Genomic DNA, 12,859 nt, shown 5'->3' on the forward strand with positions numbered 1-12,859 from the left:
CCAGATTACCCCAGAAGGGCAGATCTGGGCACGTAGCCTGTTGCCGTGCTTCTGGGCAGAGCCTCCAGGAGCAGGTGTGGTAACAGGAGGAGGGAGGCTCCACCCCGCACCCCTAGGCCCCCCTAAGCGAGAGCCACTAATGGGGTCAAGTATGGCCTTCCGGGGAGACTGTGTCCTTTGTCCCTTTCCAGCAGCCTCTCACGGTGGCCTTTTCAGCCTCCTATAGGCATTTAAATAATTTTCTTTAAACAAAACCCCGCTTTTTAAATGGGAGCCTTCAAACATACATAGAAAGTGGAGAAGAAAAGAACGAAGCCATGGGGACCCACGCCCGTACCGGGGACCCACTCGAGCTCGTGCTGCCTTGTTGTGTCTGAATCCACCCCAAAGACCCCCAACCCTCCCCCGCCCGCCCGCCCCGCCGCCTCCCCAAAACAGGAATTTATTTTGAAGCGCATCCCAGACATCAGCACGCATTCTCGTGAATCCGCGTCTGGGTCGTGGTGTAGCTGAAGGGGTCGCTGAGAGCCTGCCCGTGGTGGCCTTCCGTTGCCTTGGGACCCGGTTCCGTGCGTGGAAGGACAATCCATAGCTCCGCCACAAACACCTAAGGAACCAAAGAGCCTTCCAGTTTGGGAAACGGGGCTATTAACTCGCTCGTTCGTTCGTTCGTTCATCATTCATTCACTTATTCATTCAAAATGTGTGTTTGCTAAGTGCCTACCACGTGCCAGACACAGTGCCTGACTTTACCGGGGTTCCTGCTTTTCAAGGGTGGGGTGAAGGTGGGGCCCGAGGCAGCAAACATGCACCAATAATTAGCGGTTCAAAGTCACGGAGGAGGAGAAATGCTCATTTGAGGGTCTGTGTTTCCCTGACTCCTGAGGCGAGGGGCTTGTCTTGGTTTTGGTTTTGGCTCCAAGTCAGGATCAGTGTGTGGTTCACCTTCTTCCCGGAAACATGTGCCTTCCACCCCTTGGAGCCCTGCCTCCTGTGTCTCCTGTGTCCTTGTGCCTTTCCAGCCGGGATACCGTAAGCTTGTGTCCCTGCCTCTCTTGACTCCAGGGCCCTGAGCTCTGTGCGGGGTTGGGTCTGATTCACAGGGCATAAGAGGGACCCTCCACTCTGTTGTGTGTGCGTGCACGTGTGGAGTGTGTGCACGAGTGTATGTGTATGCTGTGTGTATACACAGTCTACATGTATTTTTTTTAAATGTTTATTTATTTTTGAGACAGAGCACGAGCAGGGGAGGGGCAGCGAGAGAGGGAGACACAGAATCGGAAGCAGGCTCCAGGCTCTGAGCTGTCAGCACAGAGCCTGACGCGGGGCTCGAACTCATCAGCTGATGAGATCATGACCTGAGCCGAAGTCGGATGCTCAACCGACTGAGCCACCCAGGCGCCCTAACATGTATTTCAATTAGACTGCGTCATACAAGCCGTTTGTTGACTTGCTTCCCCCCTGATTTCTGCCAGAGCCCTCTTTCCAAGTTAGTGTGAACATAAACGGTTTTTGAAGGTGGCATAACCTCTCGTGGCATGGACAGGCCGTCCTTTATTTGACCCGCCTTCTGCTGAGGTCATCGTAGATCGCATCTGATCTTCACCACTGGAAATGACGCTGAGATGGACACTTTGGGGCGCATGTCTTTTCCTGCCGCTGCTATTATATGTTGGGTGTGAGTTCTTGTAAATGAGATCACTAGGTCGAAAGGCATGTACGTTTTAACTTTTTTTTTTTTTTAAGGATTTTTTTGTTTTTTTTTTTTTTTTTTAGAGAGAGAGAGTGTGTGCAGGTAGGGGAGGGGCAGAGGGAGAGAGAGAGAGAATCTCATGCAGGCCCACGTTCAGTGCAGAGCCCAATGCAGGACTCGATACCAGGACCCTGGGATCATGACCTGACCCAAAATCAAGAGTCAGATGCTTAACTGACTGAGCCACCCAGGTGCCCCTATATCTTAACTTCCAACACAAATTGGGAAATTCCCTCTAGAAATCTTTGCAAACTCCCCCCACCCCACCCCCCTCCAAAGGAGTCTCTTTGTGTTTCCATCCCGTCTTCCATTGTTCCCTGGAGTCCGGCTTCTCTCCAGCCGAGGTCACTTAAGCCACAACCCTTTTGGGCCTTAGTTTTTCAACTTTGAAATGAGAGAGGTCAAGGGGATGACCTTCCAGGGCATTCCCTCCGGGTCTCCAAGCCTCACGAGCAGCCCGCATCGCCCTGATCAGGCTGCAGGTGAGCAGCTCAGTCCTCCCTGGAGCACAGCTTGCTTTCTGACAGGGCCTGACCGTTGGAGAAACCAGTCAGCAAATGTTAGCCTGGTCCAGCCCTCACCCCCAACAGCCGAGGCCTGAATGCACCCGGGGTATCACTGGCCAGCAAGCTCATTACCTAGTGGAGCCCCTTCTCCATGGGCAAGCCTGTGTCAAACCTACAGCACTCTCCTAAAGTCAGGTTTAAGCTCAGGGGAGATTTAATCCAAAAAGTTTGACATTTAAGGATCACGTACTCTTCCCAATGGCTTCAGCGTAGCCCATCTGTTGGGAATCTGGATAAACTTGGGGAAGGGTCTAAAAATACACCCACACGGCCCTTCAGAAGACCTCTAACAGATCTGGCATCTTTTTTTTTATTATTTGAAAAAAATTTTTTTAAATTTTTATTTAGTTTTGAGAGACAGAGAGACAGAGCATGAACAGGGGAAGGGCAGAGAGAGAGGGAGACACAGCATCGGAAGCAGGCTCCAGGCTCCGAGCCACCAGCACAGAGCCCGACGGGGGGCTCGAACTCACGAACCGCGAGATCACGACCTGAGCTGAAGTCAGACGCTCAACCGACTGAGCCGCCCACGCGCCCCAGATCTGGCATCTTTAATGAGTCATCTGCCGGTCCCACAACAGCCAGTGAGGCAGGTGCCACTGAAGAGAACACTGAGGTTCAGGGAGGTCCCATCATTACCAAGCAAGAGTGCACTGGACCCCTGGGCTGTCAGCTCACATTTGATCCAGGGCAACTAAGAGGGGAGTTTTCTGGGTTTTATTGTAAGGAATGCTTATAAAAGCAGCTGTACCGGGGCACCTGGGTGGCTCAGTCAGTTAAAGCATCTGACTTCAGCTCAGCTCAGGTCATGATCTCATGGTTTGTGAGTTGAAGCCTCACCTTATGCTCTCTGCTCTCCTGCAGAGCCTGCTTCGGATTCTGTGTCTCCCTCTCTCTCTGCTCCTCCCCTGCTCCCCCCCCCCTCTTAAAATAAATAAAGATTTTTAAAAGACAGCTAGGGGCACCCAGGGGATGGCTCAGTCAACTAAGCATCCAACCGACCCACACAAGTCATGATCTCGCGGTCTGTGAGTTCGAGCCTCGCGTGAGGCTCTGTGCTGACAGCTCAGAGCCTGGAGGCTGCTTCGGATTCTGTGTCTCCCTCTCTCTCTGCCCCTCCTCTGCTTGTGCTCTGTCTCTCTCTCTCAAAAATAAATAAACATAAAAAAAAAAGGCAGCCGTATCACAACTCCTCCTTGCAACTTCCCCACCCCACCCTGAGCACAGCCCATCCGCCTTCCCAGTCTGCAGAAGACACTGAGGTTCAGAGTGTCAAAGCAGGTTGGGGCGGAACCGGGACTAGGAGAGGGAAGCCAAGGGCCCCTCTCCCCGCAGCCAGACTCTGACAGGGAACTGCCGGGAGGCTTGTGGCACCTCCCAGCTGCTCAGATTCCCTCAGACTTAAAGGGCTCCGCGCTTGGGGGCTCAGCAAAAGGCGTTTCCTCTCCAGAGGCTTACAAAGCTGAGCTGCTAGCTGGCGATTTTCATTCAGGGTCCTCAGCCCAAGCTCTTCGCGGACTTTATATGACGTCCATTTTTGCTCTTCGGAGCCTTGCACTGACCACTTAGAAAATCGTGCTTTTCATTAGCCACATCCTCGGGGCGTGGGGACCCCAACTGGGGGCTCCACTGGCGGATACCACAAGATGGCTGGTCCCTGTGCAAGTGTGGCCAAGTCCAGGATCCTGAGATTAACTCCCATGGGTTCATTGACTAAATATGCACCGAAGGCAAACACACGATTGTTCCCAAGATGGCCTGTGTGTGTGGCCCAGACCCCCTTCCCCTCTGAAGGCCTCGTGGGCCTGTCTGCTCTCACTTCCCCGCGGACCACTCAGCTCCAGCCCCATGGGCCCTTTCTCTGAAACTTGAATGTGTCCAGATCGTTCCAGCCTCAGGGCCCGGGGCCCTTGCCATCCTGTCTTCCTACAACATACTCTCTGGGTCTTTGTGCACTTGGACTCCCATTTGGACCTCAGCCAGATGTGACCTGCCCAGAGGCCATTCTGGACCCAAACCAGCAGGCTCCCATCGCTTGGTTTGTTTTCTTCATCGTACTTATGATTCTCCGCGGTGGTTATGTATCTGTGCGCTGTCTCCCTCTCTAGAATGTAAACGTTGGGAGGGCAGGGCCCCTGGATCCTTGCTTGCCGTGTATTATAGTGGCCAACACAGTGCCTGGCATAGCACGGATGCTCCGTAACTATCCACTGGACAGATCGCTGGGAAGGGCTTATTTCTGTATTAGTTTCTTATTTAGGTGAAAACACTCGTAAATATTTAGGATTGGAAAGCTGTGTGGCAGATTCTTAACCCATTTTGTGCTTAATCTGTATTTATCCTGAAACAAGGCACTGGTTTCCCAGATCAGAGAACAGATGCATTATTTGTTCACACGGTGATCGGAGTGCTGGCTCCCCGCACCCGAAATCCTCGCGGGGCCATGCGGTGACAGCCAACATACCCTGTGTCAACAGGGATCTGTAGCCTGGGGGACAAGCCCTGACGTTATGACTCTCGGAGCTTGCCTGGGCCTCTCCCGAGGTCTCTGTCTTTAAGTCTCAAGGCTCGTTTGAAGCCGGCCTCCTGCATCGCCGGCCAGCAGTCTGTTCTCAGAACACCGTGACCACGGGGGACACGTGGACACATTCAGTATGTTTTACTTCCCAACATACATCTCCCGAACCGAAACATATCAGCCACCATCTCTGAGTGCCTGCCACGTGCCTGGAAATTTGTGTGCACCGTGAACCCCGTGGGGACAGATCCTGTCATCCTTTTTCCCCGTCAGGTGAGCAAGCTGACCCTTGGAGAGGTCCAGTGACCAACTGAGGTCGGTCGGCGGCACCTGAGGGCAGGGCTGAGACCCTAGGTTTGCATGCCCCTCAAGCCCGAGTTCTCTCCTCTCTCCCGCCCGGGCTCCCCAGAGTCTGGGCAAGTTGCTTTTAACATGTTTGGTGAGTTGCAGTGGACCTTTTGAAAAAAGAAGCCTCCGGTCTATTTATTATTCCACACCTACTGCGTGCTGGGCACTATGTTAATCATGGGGGGAAAATGAGGCGGGCGTGGTCTTTTCCCTCCTGGAAAAGTCTTTTTCCTCATGGAAAAGACTTCCAGTGTCTTTTGGGAGAGGCAAACATCACAAGAGGACGGCCAATGACGATGACGAGGGTAGCAAGTGAAGTAACCCAACCTGGCCGTAACCCCAGGGGCCATTCCACTGGGGCCCCTGAAGGTTGAATGGAAAGTCTTGCCCCAGGCAAGGTGTGGGGGAGGGGCTTTCTGGAAGGAGGGACTGGCAGACTCAAGGGGAGGTGAAGAGCTGGGGGAGAGTCACCGGGGAAGGAGTCAGGAGTCAGGGACTGAAAGGGACTGCTGGCCTTGGGGGAGGGGACTGCTCTTATCCTCCGAGCACTGGGGAGCCACAGCAGGTGTAAGCAGGGGGAAGAGAGGGGATGAGCAGCATCAACTTCTCATTCATGCCAGATGTTCCCTCTAGGGCGAATGCCCTTTTCTGATCTTTCCTCGGGCCTGGGGTAGAAAGGCTGGAAGGTGCAGGAAGGGACAAATTCAGGGAAATGTGAATCACTCAAATAAGGTTTTTGGTCCTTTGGTCAAGAGCGTAACCAGCACGTCCTGGCCCTGGAGGAAAACGGCTGTTTCTGCCTCTCTCACCCGTGTGCTCACCTGGCCGTCAGTCTGGGGCCTTTTGGCAGGTTCCAGATGTGTGCACCAGGGCCACTTGCCCGACGCACGGATGGCCGGTTGGCATGGTGGCTGGGCCTCTCCCGAGAAGCTGCCAAAGACCCTCACTGCAACTCAAGGAACGCTCATCGGGGGCCACATCCATAGCAAACACGGGTAATATTTACCAAGTATTTCTGGAAAAATGAGTGCAAAGTGCAGGAAATGCAGTGCAAATTGCTCGAAGGGAGTACATCAGCCACACAGGACATTTAGTGAGTCTGAGAGGCGAGGTGTAAATTTTGGGAAAATGTCAATTGCGGTAACGTAAACAAGAATCCTCTCAAGATCTCGTTCTCCTTGAGACTGTGTTTCAGTCTCTGGTTCTCACCACAGCTGCAATTCTAGAGATCTGATTCTAGACATCAAAGAGGGGAGAAGCGGAGGAAGGAGAGAAGCAGGGGTTGCCTATGTGTCGCAAATTAGCAGAAAACATCCAGAGCAAACCTTCACCGGGGGTCTGCTGTGTTACCCCGAAAAGCCTCTTGCTGCAAAAAACCAGATCCTGCAGGAACGGGGACTAACCTGGCTGCTGATGGGTGTGGCATCGTGTCAAGGTCAGGGGAGGGTCAAGATCAAGGTCAAGGTCATCCAGTGCGGTTTCCCTTCTCCCACGGCCTGCGTTCCTCCGATTGCTGGGACCTGGGAGGGACCTGGGCACCCCCAGCCTTGTCCACCCAAACCCGACCCTTCACCAGGTCAATCCAGAGTCAAGGAAAACTAGGGAACCCACGGCCCCCAGGCCGCCGATGCTCCCTCACCCTCCCGTTGGGTCAGGAGCGGTGCCCAGGATGACAGCGTGACCGCCCGCCCTCCTCTCCCTGCAGTCCCTGACAGCATCGTCATGAAGGTGCTGGGCCAGAGGCTGAGCCAGCAGGACAGCGTTCAGAAGGGGTGGGTGCTGCACGGCTTCCCGAGAGACCTGGACCAGGCGCACATGCTGCACAGCCTGGGCCACCAGCCCAGCAGGTAAGCCGCCCCCTTCCGGAAGGTCGCTGCCACTGGGCACCCCCTCCCCAGGGGCTCGGCCGGCGAGGTCCCGGTGACAGCTTGCGGTTTACCAGAAGCTCCACTGCCCCTGCAGTGGCATGGCTCTTCGACACCTCCCCCTTCCCCGTCCCCGGCCACCCGCCCCGTTTGCCCCGTGAACTAGGAGTCAGGCTTGGGTTCAGGTCCCGGCTCTGTCACTTACCTCGCGGGACCCGAACTTCCTCGCCCGTGAATGCCGACCCACCCCAGACAGCCTCGCCTTCCCCAGGGGATTGTGCCAGTGAACGGATGTCTCCTTCTGCCGTTTCTCCTCTTGCACGGTTTGCGTTTAAACCTTTGGTGCATCGGACATATATTCTGATGCAGGTATGGGGCACGGGCTGAGCACTTCCTCTCCAGATGGTTGGCCATTTGTTCCAAAACAGCGTCCAATGTCGTGGAACATCGCGTTCCTCCTCCGCTGACGTGCACCGGAGAGCACGCCGTCACTGTGTGTATTGTGGGAGGAAACGAGGGGGGTTCCAGTGGAAACAAGCAAGGCTAAGAAGTCTGAGCTCGCTCTGGCGAGGGAGTCGCCACGCCGCTCGGGTTCGTCAGTGGCCCGGAGGCCGGCAGCGGAGCGGGAAGGCCTCCCGGGTGCGCCCTGCCCGAGCTGCTGCCCTGGGAGGCCGGGTCGGGGGGCGGCCACCTCGAAGCGGGGCGCCCCGTGTGCTTGGCCGGGGGACCATATGTGGCTTTCTCTGGTTGGTCCTAACCTGCAAACGGTGGCAACGATTAAGGAACCTGCTAGGTATCTGGCTGTTTTGGGGTCCCTCGTGGCAGAGACCGCGACTTGGTTTGGGAGAGTTTTTGAGTTCCTAGGTACTTGGCATCTTATCGTTATCATTTCAGCTTTTCGTTATTGGCTTTTTATCTTCACGTGGCATGTGGAGAAGTTGTTGAAGTGCAACCTCTAATTTAAAATAAACATTATTGGCATTCTGTGGAAGGCTATTCGACAGTATTTGAGAAGAATGTGCATTCTATAAATTTTTTAATGCTTGCTTACTTTTGAGAGGGGGAGAGAGAGTGAGAGAGAGAGCGTGCACAAGCAGGGGAGGGGGAGAGAGGGAGACACAGAATCCAGAGCAGGCTCCAGGCTCCGAGTCGTCGGCACGGAGCCCGACGCGGGGCTCGAGCTCACAGACCGCGAGATCATGACCTGACCCGAAGTCAGACGCTCAACCGACTGAGCCACCCAGGCGCCCCAAGAATGTGTATTTTAAATCTGAAGTTATAGAATTAAATATGCGTTATTAAGTCACACTTCCTCTTTTCTAAGTTTATTTTTTTTGGTCATCTGTACACCCGACGTGGGGCTCAAACCCACGACCGCTCGATCGAGTGACACATGCTCCCCTGACTGAGCCAGCCGGCGCCCCTTAGGTCCCCCTAGATCCCCTCTGTCCTTGTCTCCTCGTTGCTGTGTTTGTTTTTTGTGTCTGTCATCCTGTGGACTGATTTGCCGACTTCCCGTTAACACCGCATTTTTATCAATTTCTCCTGTTTCCTTATTTCCTGCAGCTTTTGCTTTGTGTGTGTTGGTGCCGTGTTACGCAGCTCACAAAGGCTTGGGTCAGCGATGTGTTCCTTGTGAAATGTCGCCCTGACGGAAGTGACCGTCTTTCACACGACCGCGGGGTGTCTGAGCACCCCCTGTGCCCCTCCTCAGTAGCAAAACATCGGTATCAGAGAGAGAGAGAGAGAGAGAGAGAGAGAGAGAGAGAGTCTGTGTTGCAGTCTGCCTCAGGACCTCCCAGGTTCTGGCCAGAGAGGTAGAAGGCACACACTGATTCTCCTCGAACAGCCTCTCTCAGGGGCCAGCTCCACCGGAAGGCACGCCTTTTGGTCTGTTTTGCCTTTTTAAATTTTTCTTATTTCGTCGTTCCTGAAGCTCATAATCACCTTGCTTTTTCGCTTGCCTACCTTTCTTTGTATCTATGTGCTAACTAGTTCCACTCCTTATTAGAGCCCCTCCGAATTGTTTGCCACAAGGTCCGTCAGCCTATGTAATCTGTCGGCCGCAGGCTTTTTCTTTCCCTCTGATTCCTCTCTCTCGGTTGGACTGTTTTTTTGTTTTGTTTCCTCTTGGCTGACGGCATGGCTGTTGTCAGACTTACCCACTGTGGCATCACGGGAGTTCCTTTGTCCTTCTCCTGTTTTCCGAGCCCCATACTCTTCCTCCGTCTGGCCTCCAGCTGTTCCTCGAGTTAAAAAGGTGGTTTTAGGGGGCGCCTGGGTGGCTCGGTCGGTTAAGCGTCCGACATCGGCTCAGGTCACGATCTCACGGTCCGTGAGTTCGAGCCCCGCGTCGGGCTCTGTGCCGACGGCTCGGAGCCTGGAGCCTGCTTCCGATTCTGTGTCTCCCTCTCTCTCGCTCCTCCCCTGTTCATGCTCTGTCTCTCTGTCTCAAAAATAAATAAACGTTAAAAAAAAAAAAAAGGTGGTTTTAGGGGCGCCTGGGTGGCTCAGCCGGTTAAGCGTCTGACTCTTGGTTTCGGCTCGGGTCATGACCTCATTGGTTCTCGAGTTCAAGCCCCGTATCTGGCTCTGCACTGACAGCACAGAGCCTGCCTGGGATTCTCTCTCTCCCTCTCTGTCTCTGCCCCTCCTCTGCTCTCTCTGCCTCTCAAAATAAATAAACATAAAAAAAAATTTTAAAAAAACGGTGGTTTTAACAGAAGGAGGCTGTCGTGTCCTCAACACACTTGTTCCAGACTGAAGAGGTCCCCCTCCACCCCCTCCACGGGTGCACAGTCATCGCGATGCTCCCGTGCACGAGCACCCGAAGGTTCCCTTCGCCCCCCTCCCACGTGAGGAAGCTTGTTTCCACGTCTCCCGATTTTCTTTCACTTGGTTTACTGCCTTGTTTTGGTCAAGCACATCCATCGGTAGCTTCCTGAGAAAGGTTGTGTGGGAGATACATTTTTTGAGACTTGGTACGGCCCGAAGTGCCCTTATCCTACCTTCCTACTTGCGGGGTCGGTTGGTGGGGCCAGGAATTACCCCAGTCGCTTTCCCTCCGCCATTTTGAATTGCTGTTAAGAAGCCCAATGCCAGTGTGATTCCTGGTTCTTCGTACGTGGCCTTTTTTCTTCCCTCTGGAACTTGGTAGATCTTTCCTTTATCCCCAGGGTCGTAAAGCTTCACTATAAGATTTCATTCGTTTCTTTGGTGTGGGTCTGGTTTACTTGGTTGTCCCCGAAGCTAATCTGGAATGTTCTTTTTAAATTTTATTGATCTTGTTAAATGAATTATTCTATCTCTGGACATGTTCGTGACAGGCTTGTTATGGCAGGAGGTGGGGGTTTCCCCTTTCTGTTAAAGTTTTGTCAGTCTTTTTTTTTTTTTTTTTTTTAACTTACTTATTTTGAGACAGAGAGAGAACAGGGGTGGGGCAGAGAGAGAGGGAGAGAGAGAATCCCAAGCAGCCTCCGCTGTCAGCGTAGAGCCCAATGTGGGGCTTGAACTCACAAACTGTGAGATCATGACCTGAACCGAAACCGAGAGCCGGACGTTCAACCAACCGAGCCAGCCACGTGCTCCGAGGTTCTGTCTGTCTTGGCCTCGTCCTTTCTCAGTAGATTCTCTTGTTGGCTTGTCGGTCTGATTGTTTTTCAGATGTCAGGTCACCCTCGGTGGTTTGCTCCAGTGTTAGAGTAGGGGATTAAGATGTTAGTGGGTGGGACCTTGTGGCCCGTGGACTTTGTCTTCATGGAAGGGCGGTCTCTTGGGGCCATTTATGCAGAACCCTCCGCCAAACTCCCCCATGATGCTCAGCTTTGTCCAAGAGGACTCGTTCAGCCTCCTGCCGGATGGTGAGGTTCTGGGGTCCAGGGGGGAGCAGGACAGTGGGAGGCAGGCGGAAACGGAAGGAGGCATCACGTGCTGCAGGCCATGTGCGTATTTTTTATTTATTTCCCCTAATTTCGGTACAGATGCAAGCTCTGACCTGTGCTTGGCATTCCTCGGCCCAAGGAGCCTGAACTATACCTTCTCTAGAGCAGAAACCTTCCATTTCTACCCAAGTGGAGGAGGAGAGACACTGGCCCAGCAAGACGGTGTGAGGAAGGGATCTGGGGCTCAATCTCTTCCACCAGTCCTCCTTATTTCAGCCACCGGTTCCAGAGTGGTGCCTGTGCCTGAGCCTTTGAGGGCTTGCTGGTGAACGCTGGGTTTGTTCTCAGCCGTTCCTACTGCTGACTCGGGGTTGGCCGTTGGGGTCTCTGCAGCTGGTTGCCCCCTGCACACCTGCTTTCCAGCCCGGGACATTTTGTGTCCGTGTCCCCTTCCTCCGTTCTCTCTGTCTCGTCGGGTCGGTTTCTAAAGCCCCTTGAGTCATTTTTCGCGGGGGGGGGGGGGGGGGGGGCGGTGCTTTGGGAGGAAACAGTTTGGTGCATGTTTCAATGTGACATTTGTACTTGGAACTCAGCCCGTGGCCTCTTTGTGTTTTACTTTCAACTAGTTTGCTTCCCTTATTTTCTGTTATCGTGCGGACAGAATGAAATTGGGCTTAATGTGGTTTTTTTACTCAACCTGCTTTTTTTTATTCCTTGAATAGCTGAAAATATCCCACTTATTTTTGCCTTTATCACTTTATTTTATGCTTCACTGGGGCTTCCTTTGTTTTCCATCTTAAAAAACATTTTTTTTAATGTTTATTTATTTTTTGAAACAGAGAGAGAGACAGAGCATGAGCAGGGAAGGGGCAGAGAGAGAGGGAGACACAGAATCGGAAGCAGGCTCCAGGCTCTCTGAGCTGTCAGCACAGAGCCAGACGCGGGACTCGAACCCATGACCCACGAGATCGTGACCTGAGCTGAAGTCGGACCCTCAACCAACGGAGCCACCCAGGCACCCTGGGTTTTCCATCTTTTTTTTTTTTCTTTAGTTTATTTACTTATTTTTTTAGTAAACGCTACACTCAGTGTGGGGCTCGAACTCACGACCCCAAGAGATCAAGAGTCGCACGCTCCACCCGTCCGCCGACTGAGTCTTTTCTTCCTGGTTTGTGTTTTCTTTGACTTTTCTTACTGCAGTTGTTACCTTCTCTTTTCTCCACTAATCCATGTGGACGGTGGTCTGTGTCTCCAGCACGCTTTGTACATTTCATGTACATGGTTAGGCTTGTACGTCTCACTTTGTCAAATGAAACAGAGGCTCTCGACTGTCACGTGCAGGAGAAAGAGAGAGTGCTCCCCCACGTGCTCCCTCTTCACCCCTGCCGGTCCACTCTCTGTCGTGAAGAGGGACAGGCGGGGACACACGTCCTCAGGCTGTTCTGTGCCGGTCTGTGGGACACACATTCCTGTTTTCAAGATTGCTAAGCGTTTCTTTCTAGAGATGTAACGATGATGTTGTCTGCAGCAATAATTATGACACTTGTGAGCTTTTAGTTCCCTGTCATCAACCGGATTCAGAGTTCAACATCAGCTATTTCCGTAACGCAACCTCCCATTTACCAATTTTGATTCGTCTTTCCTTTGAATGGGTCGTCTGTGATGCATTTTCAGCCGGGGCACATGCACGCTAGACGCCCTAAATTCTTGCCCGTTTGAGAGTGCCTTTCTGTTACCTTTATTTGTGAACAACATCTGGCAAAGTGAAGAACCGTTGGGTCAAATTTCTTCCCCACCGGCACTCCTGAATCATTTCCGCACTGTCCTTGGCCGTCTCTGGGGCTGTAGGAGTTCCCCAGGGGCGGTGGGTCAAGTGCATCTTCTGTCTGGGTGCCCTCGCGTGCTCTCCCCCCACCCCCCAAGTTCAT

General features: G+C 53.1%; 1 protein-coding gene across 3 annotated transcripts in view; it reads left to right on the plus strand.

The window, feature by feature from the left end:
* Positions 1 to 12,859, plus strand: part of AK8 (adenylate kinase 8) — a 128,770-nt gene that overhangs the window by 73,290 nt on the left and 42,621 nt on the right. For all 3 annotated transcript variants that reach the window (XM_058693692.1, XM_058693691.1, XM_058693693.1), the window contains one exon: positions 6,891 to 7,032. In XM_058693692.1, coding sequence (XP_058549675.1) covers positions 6,891 to 7,032 — 142 coding nt within the window. The remainder of the gene's footprint in view (positions 1 to 6,890; positions 7,033 to 12,859) is intronic.

The sequence above is a fragment of the Neofelis nebulosa genome, chromosome 12 (assembly GCF_028018385.1).
Source record: "Neofelis nebulosa isolate mNeoNeb1 chromosome 12, mNeoNeb1.pri, whole genome shotgun sequence".
In the NCBI taxonomy this organism is placed as follows: domain Eukaryota; kingdom Metazoa; phylum Chordata; class Mammalia; order Carnivora; family Felidae; genus Neofelis; species Neofelis nebulosa.